The following is a 14,934-nucleotide window of genomic DNA, read 5'->3' as shown; positions in this document are numbered from 1 at the left end:
GTTAGATTCAGATAGATCTAGGTGATAGGCATAAAGGACTTGCCCTGTGTTTCATACATTAAATACAAATTATAGGGGCACAAATTATAGGTGGCTCAGTCGGTTACGTGTCCAACTTCAGCTCAGGTCATGATTTCATGGTTTGTGAGTTCAAGCTTTGTGCTAACAGCTCAGTCTGGAGCCTGCTTCAGATTCTGTGTGTGTCTCTCTCTGTCCCTCCCTTGCTCATGCCCTGTCTCTCTCTTCTCTCAAAAATAAACAGACATTAAAAATTTTTTAAAATAATACAAATTATAAAGCCCTTAACTGGTACCTGGTTCATAAGCACTTAATAAATGCTAGTTATTATGGTAATAATAAAAGGACATCAGCTCCGTACTATGGGAATATGGCAAAGACTGTTGCCTTCTGATTCCTACCAAGGTTTCTTTCTTAGGCTGGCTGCTTATGTAGGGTGGGTCATAAAGTGTGTTTAGGTCAGCACGTGAGGCGAGCACCTTCCATGCTTCATTAGTGTTACATGCAATCATAATTATTAGAAGACGAATTTTATAGCTCTTTGTTTACCTTAAATCCATAGAATGTTGATGTATAGGATATGTTGGTTATATGATCTACATCTTTAAAATACCAGTTAATGTGCTTTGCATTTGGAATCAGAGCCATCCATCCAGACATATGAGTCAGTCGTTTCTTCTGAAAGGGAACAATGCTTGTGCCTGTAGCAGAACATAAAACAACCAAATAATAGTGATCTCTATCTCTAGAAAATTCCTCTTTTTACCAAGAAGTACAAATGTGAAATATTAGCCTCGTCAATGGAAGTCTCTGAAGAAGTCCTTATAGCATTTCATTACTTATGTTCTAAATGTCTTTGTTAACTGAAGGCCCCAATGTTTAATATTCCACTTAGCTGAAATACAAAATGCTTCTCACTTGGAATTCTGAATTGAGATGACATCGTTATTCCTTAGGGAAAGATAAAATTCAAACATGATGATGCTTATGACCACTATGACAAAAGTGCTTAAATATATTAACACAGTTTTTTAAGTATTATTGGTCTAAAATATAATTCTGTTGTGAACCATAGGTGGCTCAGTCAATTAAGTGTCTGACTCTTGATTTTGGTTCAGGTCATGATCTCATGGTTCCTGAGGCTGAGCCCCGTGTCTAGCTCTGTGCTGACAGTGTGGAGCCTACTTGGGATTCTCTCCTGCTCTCTCTGTGCCTGCCCTGTGTGTGTTTCTCTCTCTCTCAAAATAAATAAATATATAAGAATTTAAAAATATATATATACATAAATATATACATAGTGTGGCTTTTCTTTTAAGAACTTAATTCTTCAAGATCCTTGATTTATAGGGATATAAGTTCTAATTCTTTACTAAATTTCCCATATTTGTTGACTTAATAAAAATCTGCATAACAAGTACTAATGAAAAGTTTTGATTTCAAGCTCTTAAGGATCTAGGCTACCACTAGACTTACCACCAACACTGGCCTTGATACCCTGAATTTTGTGAATGACAAACCTGGAACCTAAACTACCTGTTATGAGAAAAAGTATTTAATTTAGTAATGCTTGTTCATGAGAGAGTGCCCGACAGCTTCAGCTGAAGATGTGAAAAGATTTCTTACAAAACAATGAAGAGATCTATGATTAATTGCTGATATTCTATTTTTTCCTATCCCTTCCCTCTCTCTTATCATCTCTGAACTTTATGTTAAATATGCAAACTCTTCCCTTACAAATTTAAGAAGAGGAAGCTAGAAAAAAGACTATAAAATAAAATCTCATCCTTTTTCTTTGGAGAATAAGGCAAAAACATTCCAATATTAAGAAGGAGCAAATTCATTAGTTCTTAGGCTTGTGAATTAGCATTGCATTTAAAAAGGCAATGAGCAGAGACCCTAAAAACGTATAGTTCCAAATGACCTGCAATGTATGAGAAGAACTATGATGATTTGAATTATTCACCAAGTATTCATTCCTCTCTCTTCCTTAAGTGCAGAGTAGACTCCCCAGGCCTGTTGATGTTAGGTGACCAGACACTCATAACCCTTTGAAAAGTGCTTGCTGAGTGAGGCTTGCCATCTTGAGCCTCTGCCATTGAAATGCAGAGAGCCTGCCCCAGGGAGCTGGCTCTCCTTCCAGCCTGCACTCTGTAATAAGCACACAGGGAACAGCCTGAATTCAGCTGCTGGGGAGGAGCAAAGCCCACAGGCTCCTCACCTTCGAGCAAAGCGTCTTGGCCGAGCACAGCCAAGATCACCCAACCCCCAGTCCTCAGACAGTAGAGTGAAAACAAATGATTGTAGATTTAAGCTATTAAGTTAGGGGATAGTCTGTCAGGAAGCAAAGCTGACTTAGATAAGAGTTCATGAAAATCATCCACAACCTCTAGAATTGGCTCTGTTTGGCAGAACCAACCTCCACCAAAGCTTTCTGATGCATGGAATTATACTTTAGGCTGAACTTCCTTCATAATTCTGTTTTGTAAATATAACTCATAGTCATTTTTAATAGCTATTTGTGTTTCCTTAATTTTTTTTCAGATGCATTCATTTTCAGTATGCTGATTTTAAGCATCTTGGACTGAAATCTGAAGTTGATATTTCAAAAAGATAGTATCCTTAAGAGTAAGTGTCTCAAATTAATTTGCCATCTGGTCTATAGTATCACTAACAGTGTCAAAAATTAATTTGCCATCTGGTCTAACTTTACATATAAATTCATAAAGACATATATATTCATACATATATATAAAGATACATCACCATGTATGAGACACTTTGATAAAAAGACTTTGATAAAGATATCTAAAGATATATGTAAAGTTATATCAACTCTCATTTCCCAGTGTTCTAGTATATTTGTTGAACTTTTGATTCATTTAGTATATATATAAAATGAAAACAAGTGATCTCTTTTTTCTGCTTTTAATGTTTAGTACTAAATCATTTTATTTGAATTTAATGGAAATAAAAATAGTCAAATTTGCTTGACTATGAAAATAGATTTATTTTCTATGTCATATTAGAAAGGAAAATGCCTGGCATGACATTTTCTCTACTTTGTAATTTGATCTGAGTACTACAACTAATTCCATTGTAATTCAGTGCTTACTGAGTCTCTACTATTTGCAACATCTTGTATTGAGTTATGTGGGTGACAGAAATTAATAGATCTTGCCACCAAAGTGTTCAGTTTAGTAATTAGATAAAAATCTTCATTCCCGAAAGGATCAGGCAAAAAGGCACAGAGAGACTTCACAAGAAAGGTATAATCTCATACGTTCAGAAATATTAGACTTCTTAAATAAAAAATAAAAACACAAACAGGGCACCTGGGTGGCTCTGTCAATCAAGCATCCTGCTCTTGGTTTCGGCTCAGGTCATGATCTCACTGTTGGTGGATTTGAGAGCCCTCCGTTGGGCTCCACACTCACAGCATGGAACCTGCTTGTGTGTGGTCCTCTCTCTCCTTCTCTCTGCCCCTCCCCACTCTCTTTCTCTCTCAAATAAACTTTAAATAAAATAAATAACACAAATAAAATCTTCTCTCTAAAATCATCACTACCACCACCACTAATACCAAAAAAAAAAAAAAAGAAACCCAACAACGACAAAAAACAAACCTAAAGAAGAGACTTAAAATGCTTAAATACTACTGCTGAAATATAGTTAAAGGCATATATATATATTTTTTTTATTATGCTGTATATTTAAAAGAATTTACTCAGGGTGGTTTGTACATCTCTGAGTCCTCTGTAGAATGATCTTAGACCATGTTTTATAAAAAGCTAATGTTCAGTCTACTCACAGTATGTCATAAAGTATTTGGAGATATGATTAAAAGTTTTATCATAAGTAACTATTGATACAAAATAATGGGAAATATTAATGTATTATCTCACCAGATAAAAGAAACTCATTTGATTTTGATGTTTTGGTTCCTTTTTGTTTTACCCTGTCTGTTTTTATTCGGAAGAAAACATTCATAGATACTCTGCTTTGGGAGGGATAGGCTTAGGAATCCCCTGGGCTTATACCAACGGGTTAACAAGGCACAGAGAAATAAAAAGCTATAGTATGCACATACCCGAATTTGGGTAAACATGATTGGCACCCCAAGAATAGAATGGTGTAAAGGCACCCTGAGAATAGGGGGATACTGAACCCCAAAGATAGAGAGGACAGGGACAGGCAAAGGACCAAGATAGGAATAGGAGCAAAGGCTCCCAATACAACGGTATATGAAGTAGGCAAGATTAGGCATTCAGGGCAAAAGTGCCCCCCCAGTTTAGTACTATAGCAGAGAAGCTTTTTTCAAAGGAGAATAGGGTCAGGTTAGGCAAAACAAGTAAATTGGATTATAGACCATTGCACTTTAAGGGAAGCAGCCCAGAGTGGAGATGGTTACCAAAAGAAAAGGTGTCTTGTTAACCCTGAGGTCACTTCCCCTATCTGTCTTCTCTTCTAAGCTAGCTAAGATAAACAGACATGGTGCCTCCTATCTGCCATTAACAACCATCCGCCCAACTGCCTGGAGCCTGGATTTTGTTTTATATTGACCCAAACCCCCAAAACACCGTATATCTTCAAAAACTCCCCGTTCCTTCATGCCCATAAATTGATGTTCACAGTTTCTTTGTCTCTTTGTGCACACCCATCACATTTGTAAGCCTTCTGATCTTAATAAATATGGGGCAAGGACCCTTATTCGGGGCTCTTGTCTTTTCCCAGACATTAGCCATCTCTCTCCTATTTTTTAATCCTGCCTCCCACTCTCTTGCTAAGACAAGAGATAACTTTAGACCCAGAGACTACGACACTGCTTAAAATATTGTTTATTGTACCATAGTCTCTAAAAGTTTAAGCAATGTTGCTCCATTCTGGACATCTGGAAATCAGAAAGAAAGGAATGGCTAATGAGGGGCATCTAGGTGGCTCAGTCAGTTAGGTGTCGGACTTCGGCTCAGGTCATGATCTCACAGTTCATTGGTTCGAGCCCCACATCAGGCTCTGTGCTGACTGCCAGCTCAGAGCCTGGAGCCTGTTTCAGATTCTGTATCTTCGTATCTCTCTGACCCTTCCCTGCTCACCCTCTCTCTCTCTCTCTGTCTCTCAGAAATAAATAAAACATTTAAAATTTTTTTTAAAAAATGGAATGGAATGGATGGGGCGCCTGGGTGGCTTAGTCGGTTAAGTGTCCGACTTTCGCTTAGGTCATGATCTAGCAGTTCGTGGGTTCGAGCCCCGCGCCGGGCTCTGTGCTGATAGCCAGCTCAGAGCCTGGAGCCTGTTTCAGTCTGTGACTCCCTCTCTCTCTGACCCTCCCCTGCTCACTCTCTCTCTCTCTCTCTCTCCTAGAAATAAAGACATTAAAAAAAATTAAAAAAAAAAAGGAATGGCTACTGAGTTCATATTATTAAGTCACTGAGCCAGTGGGTATACCCATTACTCAGAGAGTTGCTATATGACCTTTCAATTCATAGGATGAAGAAACTCTGGTAAGAATGATTTAAAGCTAAATATAATAATTGATAACATCATAATAAATGATAAAAGAGTTGCTTCAAATTTACTGTTTTCCCTGCAGATCCACTGTCCACCATTCTCCATGAGTTTGGGGAACAGAGGCAGAGGGGAATGTGTAATGAGCTGCTCATTCCCCTGACTCCCTCTCTGTGAGGAAGTAGGGGGTCCTCGGTGGGCTCCTGCATGTCTCCACCAAAGGGCATATCCCCATTTAACTTGCTTGTTTGGCTCGTGCAAATGCCAGAGGGATCCTGAATAATGACAGCAAATTAAGGCAACCTAGTCAGGTAATGATGTCAAACTCATCTGATATTCCAGGTATGGTATCATCACTAAAACAAATCAGTAAACCAATAACCCCTGGCACCTAGTAGACAGCTATTGACCTAGCAAATGCTCCTCCATCCCATTTCAATCAACAAAGATAATCAAAAGGATCTGCCTTCACTGGCAGGGACAACAGAGTATTTTTTACCATCTTGCTCCAAGGACTATGTCAACTTTCCTACTCTCCGTAGTAATATTATCTGGAGGTTCCTTGTGCAGCAGAACATCATGCTCGTCCATGCAGTTATTCCATAACCTCACATGCCTGTTTTGGGTGTGATATTTGTTTCCTGCCTGGATGATCACTAATAAAAATATTATACTTTGTCCATGTTCCAAATATTGAGTGATAACTCAAAAAAATGATGATGAAAATAGAAAAACATTTAAGTTGCTAGTTTAAACTACTATATTCCACTTACCAAAAGAGTCTGAGAGAACCACATCCTTTTCAAGCAGAGATACTGGAGAAGGCTTGTTGAATGCCAAACGGTGGAAACTGACTGAGGTGTCACAGACAGCCCCAGGGAACCCAACACTCCACTCGGCTTCCTGCGTGCAGTGGGAAGGGTCCAGCAACGAGCTGTGTGGAATGACAGTGTGTCCTCTGTGACCTAGGAGATGGACACAAACAGCATGTTTCCTAGATCACTTTAGAAAACTAAAAAACAAAACAAACAACACCCCCAAACTGTCCACAACAACATACAGCTACTGTGACCCATAGTACCAGTAACAAAATCTAAAAGTCCTGGTAATTTATTTTTTTGGGCATGGGGGAAGAGGACCTCATATGGAGGCTGGGCAGTGGACCCTTTGGTCAGGGAGATTATTGTAGATGTAGATGAAACACAGGATCTAAAGCATCCATGAGGGCCAAATAGGGATGGGAAGTAGGTTAAATAACTTCTTCAAGGATACACAGAAGGATTCAAATCCAGGCAGTCTGACTCTAGAGCCTGTACTCTTAACCAATGGACTGCCAGCTACCATTAAATATCTAAGCTGAATTAGATAAACTAATAAAGGTTGCACAAGTTTTATAAATGAGAATCACCCAAATCTTCTCCCTCTAAAAGCCACAGTTAGAACAAGAGTCAAAAGTCAACAACTATAGTTGAGAACTCAGTCTATTTGAATATTGAGATGAATTTTTTTCCATCTTACAAAGTCTTTCAAAAGTAAATTGTTAGTATCTGTAGATTTACTTGTTAATTATCTCTTAAAGAATTATGCAGAATCACACACATAATCTTTGTGATTTTATTTAGACAAATATCATTAAAGTGTGTAAAGACACTAAATTCTAGAAATTATGAATATTTACAGAAAATGTGGCTCTAAACTTGAAATGGTAAAAAAAAATTTAACCTCCAAATCATGTTGAATTTTATATTACAGTTAACATATTCTTTGAACTGATTTCAAATTCAGAATTTAGAGTGGTAAAAAAAGGGTTGGGGTGCCTGAGTGGCTCAGTTGGTTAAGCGTCCAACTTTGGCTCAGGTCATGATTTTATGGTTTGTGAGTTCGACTCCCACATCAGGCTCTGTGCTGACAGCTCGTAGCCTGGAGTCTGCTTCAGATTGTGTGTCTCCCTCTCTCTCTGCCCCTCCCCTGTGCATGCTCTGTCTCTTTCACTCTCTCAAAAATAAATAAACATTAAAAAATATTAAAAAAAAAAAAGAAAAGGGTTAACAGCAGGCCCGTTACTTATTCTTTTCCTTTACAGTATTTTAGCAGGATATATCCAGTCTGCTTACATTGTTTATGTAAATAAACCTGGAATATCTATGTTTATGGGGCATGATTGGCTTAGAGAATTTGGTTAATTATGTAAACAGTTTCTTATCTGTATAATTAACTGAATATAAAATGAATAACCTGAAACAATTTCCTTTTGTGGTCAATATTTCCATAAATATTGCTCAAAATTTGCTGTTAATTCAAACCAAAGCACAAATGCAAGAAAAAAAAAAGGATATTTTTAAAGGCTACACATGACAATTCGGGCTTCTTCCAGATAAAGTGTCTCATCTGTGCCTAGTGCTGACCTTATCCTAAATTATTACTGAAATTTGGTGGTGGGTGAGATTTGTGATTCCTGTGAGTCTGCTTTGACAGTTCAGCTCTCTGTTTAAACACAAACATATTTCCAACATATGTTATCAAAAATTAGAATATAACATTACCTGTAAGTGAACCATCAACATCGATCAGTACCACTTCATGTTCCCATCGAAAGCCAGCCTTGTTTGGTGTGTGAAAATACTGGATGTCAACAAATTTTGCACTCCAACCTCCACATTTTTCATTACAAACTCCAGTGATGGATGTCACTCCCAAAGCTACACAGTTGGGACGGTCGAAGTTCATAAAGTGTACAGAAGCTACAGTCAGGCCTTCACTAAATGGGAGAACCAGGCCTTTCCTTGTGCAAAATGCAGACCCCATTCCCAGTTCATCAAGATGACCAACTATTTTGGCATTTTTAATCACTGCTCCATTGGTTTCACCCCATCCTCCAACATAAGGAGCCAGAATCCTCTTGGTCTCAATTCCAGCCTCATAATTATTTACCATCACAAAGTTATGGAACTGAAGGGCTCCTCCATTGACCCATTCAGCTCCTTTTTCACAGTTCCAAGTAGTAAGTGAATTAAATATCGCAGGCACTGGCACTGTAGAAGTACAAGATCCTGTTTGCATGGGGAAATATTCTTCAAATATCCAAAGTCCAAACCAACCTTGAGAATGAACAGTGTTGTTAAAGAATTCTCCAAGAGGAACTCTTTTTTGGCAAATGTTTCGGTCATAGGATGGCCCATCAGGGTGGTTGTTCATTCGGTACCAAAAGCCAAAGTGAGTGCCTCCAGCAGCTGCATTGTGTCGTATGGTGTTGTTTGGGTTGGTGACCCAAAATGCAGCTGGGGTCACATCATCATTCAAAAGACTAGTACTTTGCTGCACAAAGACTGCCAAGTTATATTGCAAAATATTGCCATGTTCAATACCATCTTCTATAAAAAATGCTCCTCCCTTGATATCATATATAATATTCCACTCAACCAGAAGATGATGTGTGTTATGGATAGTAACAGCTCTGTTATAGGCCTGATGAATTGCACAGCCTCTTACATAAGATGTAAACTGCAAATCTCCAAGCAGGTGCCAATGAATTGGATACCGCCCCAACCGGAAAGCCTGGCCAGCATGGAATATCTGTCAAGTCCATAAATCATAGCTATTAGTGATACACATAGAGTAATAATTTGCCTGGCTTATATTTTCTTGTTTCAAAATAATTTCCAATTTTATATTAATTATTATTGATACATTTATATCTTCCATTATTATTCATGTTTATCCTTCAAAACTGTTATTTGACCCTCAACACACATTGCTTTATTCAATGTGTAACAGCCCGTACTTGTTACCAAATGAATGCATGAACAAAAGTCATCTTTGAATCTTTTGTTTTTCACCTCAATCTATTACTAAACTTCCATGTTTGGCAATATATGACCTCTCAAAGACTTATTTTTCTCCTTCACTTTGATTCTTATATAATAAGAAGAAGTATTTCTTGAGTGTTTACCAATTGCCAGATATTGTGCTGTGTCGTATATGCATGATCAATCTTTACCACAATCCTAGGAGGTAACCAGCTATCGCCAACTTCACTTTACAGATGAAGTTTACAATGGCTAAGAATCTTGTTCATGGTCATAAAACTCCATTTAAACTCCAAAGGTGGTCTGATTCTAGATTCAGTGCTCTTATTAACCACGGTGCTGTGCTTTCCTTCAATAGGTCTACAATCCAGTAATTTAATACAGAGGATACCAGTGTGTGAGAGTGTGTGTGCAAGTGTGTATGTGTAATATGATCCCATAAGGTTAGAAAAGAAAATGTTAGCGCATCTATTTATTTTCATTTTTCATCTAAAAATTAAAAAATTAACTGTTACTAATAATCAATACACAGATTGACCCTGGCCTCACTTAATCTATATCTCAGATGTCACATATGTGTAAAATATCCTAGGAAGAGGAAAGTTTCACAAAATACGGGTGTTTACTCTATCATCCTCAATACATTGTTTGCAGTCGGAGTGTATCGAATTTAATAGATTTATGGATTTTACTATTCCTCTCTCAATCACACCCTCCCTCCCTTCCACCTTCCTTCCCTCCCTCCTTTTACTGAACACCTGATAAAAACTCTGCTAAACTATGATTATATAGACTGAATATGAGTAAGTTACAGAGGGGCTCCTAATTTCTTGGGGATAACTTGAATATTTATTCATTTTTTTCATATATTGGTTCAATTAACAATCAGTTGAGAACCTGCTGTATGCCAAGCACTGTTTCAGCTATAGTAGAATCAGTAGAAAACCAGAAAGACAAAATCTCTGAACTAATTGAGGTTATGTTCTAGGGAGAGAGATTGAAAGTACATATGTGTCAGGAGATATGAGTAAATAAAGGAAAACAGCCTTGGACAGTTATTTCAAATAAAGACAGTAAGGAAAGGCCTCTCTTAAGAGCAAGACACCTTACTGAAACGAATGTGAACCATACAAGCATTTGGTGGAGGAGCATTCCAAGCAAAAAGAAGACCAAACACAAAGAACCTGAGACAGAAATGTGCTTGACAAGGAGACCCATGTAGCTAGCATGGCATGAGCCAAGGTAAAGTCATAGGAGATGAAGTCAGCGGCCAGCTGGCAGACAGACTGTGTGGGTCCTATGGGAAGGACGTGGGCTTTTTGTTTTAGGTGTAATATGAAGCCACTGAACAGGGTGAAGCAAGATATGATTTATACTTTAAAAAGTTAATTTGGCTGTGGTCTGGAGATTCTATTGGAGAAAGGGTGGAAGCAAGATGATCAGTTAGGAGGAACCCATAGTAGTCCAGGTGAGAGGGGATGGTGGCTTGGGCGAGGGACTGGGTAGCAGTGGTGGAGAGAGACTGGATGCAGGTCATCTGATTTTGTGGGCTGTGTGGATAGAACTTGCTGATGAATTTGATGTGGGTGTGAGAAAAACAGAGAACCAAAATTTTGGCATGATTAAATGGGAGAATAATTGGTTGCATCAAAACTGTCTGTTTACTTCTCTGTCTCCTCTACCAGATCATAAGCAGCATCCGGTCAACACCAGGAGTTCAGTGCTTAGCCACTGCGTGGATAACTTTCAGCAAACCACTGTGATTTAGTAATAATGCCTCTTACCTCTACATATTCTATTCTTCCAATTACCATGTTGGCACCAGGAACGGGAGCATGAAACATAATGCAGCCTCCAAACTGGTCACTGCCTATTTCTTCTCCAAACTTTCCTTGGAAGCATGTCTGTGTAGCAAATTCACCTTGACAAATATTTTAAAGACATCATAAAGAAAAACCATGGCAAAGTCCTCTAGCTATATAGATTTCCCCATACCTAAGTATATCTTTTTATTCATATATAATCTTAATCTCACCCTGGGATATAGTTATTTGCATTCACATCATTTCCTCCTCTAGAGAGTAAGAAAGGTAAGTACCTTATCTTTTCACCTTTGCATTCCCTAAGGTACCTATGACAGCATTTTTCAAAGATACTAAATAAATATTTGAACATTTGAACTAATACTAATAAAGGTATTTTGTCTTAATTATCTTGAAGCTTTGTCCCAAGATTTAGAGATGAACATAATGCAAACCTTACATTTATATAGCACTAGAATATGCATAGTGTCACCTCATTCCTATAACTACAGTAAGTGGGAAGAACAGGAAATATTCTTATTTCAAACAGGATGATACTAGGTTTCATAAACTGGAATCATAATGTAGGTTATTTGACACTAAATCTAGAGAGGCTTTTCTAATATAACTCATTGAAGAAAAGGCTATGTTTAAACTATTTGTTAATATTTAACTATATATCAGGTTGTAATGGTATTAATCATATAAAAGTTATCTATCTATCTATCTATCTATCTATCATCTCTCTATCTATATACACATGCACACACAGGCACACATCTAAGAACTGTGGTAAGCTATGGAATCATTTCTAATGACACTTGAGTGGAAGAGACCCATGTCACTTCAGGACCAAAGTAATTAACTGCTATTGCTTGACTCCCTGGCCACCCCATTGCCCTGTCCCAGAGATCACAGGGGCCTGTGTTGAGGTGGAGTTCCCATCAGCTTATGTTCTAGAATCATTACAATGAGCATATTGGACACACGCAGCATGAGTGAGAAATAACTTTTCTCATTTTAAACCACAGCCATTTGAGGCTTATTTATTACTAGAGCACAACCTAGTCCAACAGTTTTCAACTGGGGGTGATTTTTCTCCCAGGGAACATTTTTGCAATGTCTGGAAACAATTTAAGCTGACACACTAGGGTTGAATTACCAGTGTCAAATCCATCAGGACATGCTGGAATTTTGTGATTCCACTCCATAGTATCAGATCCTCTTATTAAAATATTCCTTGTAAGAATTCCCACTTCTGCTCTTGCTTCAAACAGAGTTCCGTCAGGGAGTGTGACAGTGATTCCTAAGTGTGTGTAGTTCAGCGGGTCAGTCAGCACTACGTTCGTGCCATCAGCAGATACGGATGCAATGGTCCGTTTTTCATTCTCTCGTTGACTGTGTCTGTAAAAATTTCAACAAAAAGCTTTCCAAATGAATCTAAATCAACATAATCTTGGTTTAATGCATTCGTTTTATGTTCTTTGAACACGCCATCTGTAAACTAGAAAATTTTTTAATGTCTTACAATATTCTGAATGAAGAGGAATTTGAAAATGGTGTTTAACTCTTTCTTAGAGTAACTGAGTAAATTTTACAAATGGATTTCAATTAAATAAATATTTTCCAAGTGTTGCAGCTGTTTAGAGAACTATACTAATTCCTATATTCACACGAGCTATTCATTTATAACTTTGAAGATCACACTCAGTGGTCCTCAACTGAGAATGATTATATCTACCCAGAAGATATTTGGCAATGCCTGGACACATTTTTGGTTGTCATAAATGGGGGGGGGGTCCTACTGGCATATAGTGGGGAGTGGCCATGGATATTTCTAAACGTTCTATAATACACGGGTCTGCCCCACACAAGAAAGACTTGTCAGGTCCAAAGTGTCAGTAGTGCTGAGGTTGATAAGCCCTTACAAAGGGAAGCCATTGGAAGTTCCTGAAGAGGGAAAAGAAAAGACTGAGGGAAAGTATATGAGGTCTCATTTCTACCACTTCTTCAAAATACCGCCAATTCCAGCCACAGTGAAAAGACCTATCACTTCTATAATATACTCATTCACGTAGAAAACCAGCTAGATACTCAACACATGAACGAGTATATTATGAAAGTGATAGATCCTTTCACTGTGGCTGGAATTGGGGGTGTTTCAGTCATTCAGCAAACACTTATTGAGTGTCTAGCTGGTTTTCTAGGCACAGAGCAAAGGAGGCCAAGTAGAAAGTACCCCTGACTTTATGGAGACATGCGTTTCCATGGCAGGTTGTATATCATCTACTGAAGTGTGTGATCGGTGCTGTCAACAGAGGTAACTTACGGGGAGTTATTTCTGTGTCTTCCTGACCTTTCCTTTTGACTCTTCTCTCCCTTAGCAAGTCTTTTTTCTCTTTTAAATACCAGCAAATGACAATGTCACATGTGAACTAGGTAAAAAGACACCTCTCTCAACTTTCCCAGCCTTTCTTCTGGATTCCCAGTACACTGTGCCTCATCCTCTGGCAGTGCTCACCAGTGCCCCACTACAGGCCCGTCATGGCTGCTGCAGCTCTCCTGTCTGCTTCTCTGTCCTTTCCACTACCTGGCTGCTCCTGCAGGTAAGGCCCCCAGAGGCTAAGTCATTTTGTATGCTGAGCACTTAGTACAGTACCTGTCACAACTCAATAACAGTGTTCGAATGATTGAACAAATTAATGTAGAATGAATTAGAGAGGGGAGAAAAAGAGAGGAGTGGAGCCCAGATAGGAAGGTGATGTAATATTCTAGGTATGAGGGACAGAGTCTAAATTAAACTAAGAGCAGGGAAAGCTGATAGAAGAGACATTTCAAGGGCAGAACCCAAAGAACCTGGTAATGTGCAGGAAGTCATGGATACTGATAGTCAGAAAGTCACTAGGAAAGTTTTTGTAAAGATCAAAACTACAATGTAAGGGCTTAGGGAAAAAAATGGGTAACAAAAATGCAATGAGAGAAATGGGCATAATATTTAAGCAAATTAGTAATTTTTTTTGAACAAGATGAAAACAGCTAGAAAAGATAAGAGAATAAAGTAGTTTTTCAAGATAGTGAGTGGATAGAGAAAGCCACAAGTACAAGAGACTCAGGGAAGGAATTGTGGGGAAAGGAAGCCATGGGGAGGTGAGGATTAGCGATACTCGAGCTAAGGGTGTATCAGCAGCATATGATTGCCTAGGAGATACAGAAAAGGGATTTAGGCTGGCCTTTCCCAAATTCTCTTGGATTCAGCTAATACATAGATTTCTTCAGAAAAGAAGGTTCTACAAAGCATTTTTGTATGTTATGTGCACCCAAACACACTTTGTAGTCCTTTGTAATAATACTTTGAGCCTATTCCACTTTAAGTGCCTACACATACTCATTTAATTCTTACAATAACAACGACATAGATACTACTAGCGTTCTAGTTTTGCTGAAGCACAGAGAGATGAAACGCCATGACTGCAGGCCTGACAAGTGGTACTGCTGGGAAGGGGGTCCAGGCTGACTAATTTTAGAAGCTGTTTTCTCAAACACTTGCTTTACAAATTCTCAAATACAATCTATGAATGAAATAGTAAACAATGAGTTAAGTTTGGTGGGAAACTTCTTAATTTTTGTTCCTTCAAATTAAATATCCCTAAGCTAAATTGTAAACTTAACCTTTTATTTCATACAGAAAAGCTATAAACAAGAACTTTCTATTCTATTAGGAAGCCCTGTCATTTTGCTGCTTTTTATTTTGCCATTATATAATTAGAATTTCTTCCAAAGGCCAGGGAAAAAAAGGGCACTTATAA

At 38.2% G+C, this 14,934-nt stretch overlaps 1 protein-coding gene across 1 annotated transcript in view; it reads right to left on the bottom strand.

Annotated features, from left to right (window-relative positions):
- The window catches only part of PKHD1L1 (PKHD1 like 1), a 147,041-nt gene that overhangs the window by 61,073 nt on the left and 71,034 nt on the right, over positions 1-14,934 (bottom strand). The window contains exons 46-50 of the mRNA XM_039254390.1: positions 12,291-12,532; positions 11,111-11,247; positions 8,064-9,093; positions 6,294-6,485; positions 568-719 (exon numbers count right to left, since the gene is read on the bottom strand). Of these exons, the coding sequence (XP_039110321.1) occupies positions 568-719; positions 6,294-6,485; positions 8,064-9,093; positions 11,111-11,247; positions 12,291-12,532 (1,753 nt within the window). The remainder of the gene's footprint in view (positions 1-567; positions 720-6,293; positions 6,486-8,063; positions 9,094-11,110; positions 11,248-12,290; positions 12,533-14,934) is intronic.

Source organism: Hyaena hyaena, unplaced genomic scaffold (genome assembly GCF_003009895.1).
Source record: "Hyaena hyaena isolate Hyena2069 unplaced genomic scaffold, ASM300989v1 scaffold_482, whole genome shotgun sequence".
Lineage (NCBI taxonomy): Eukaryota > Metazoa > Chordata > Mammalia > Carnivora > Hyaenidae > Hyaena > Hyaena hyaena.
This window is presented reverse-complemented; position numbering and strand designations above follow the sequence as displayed.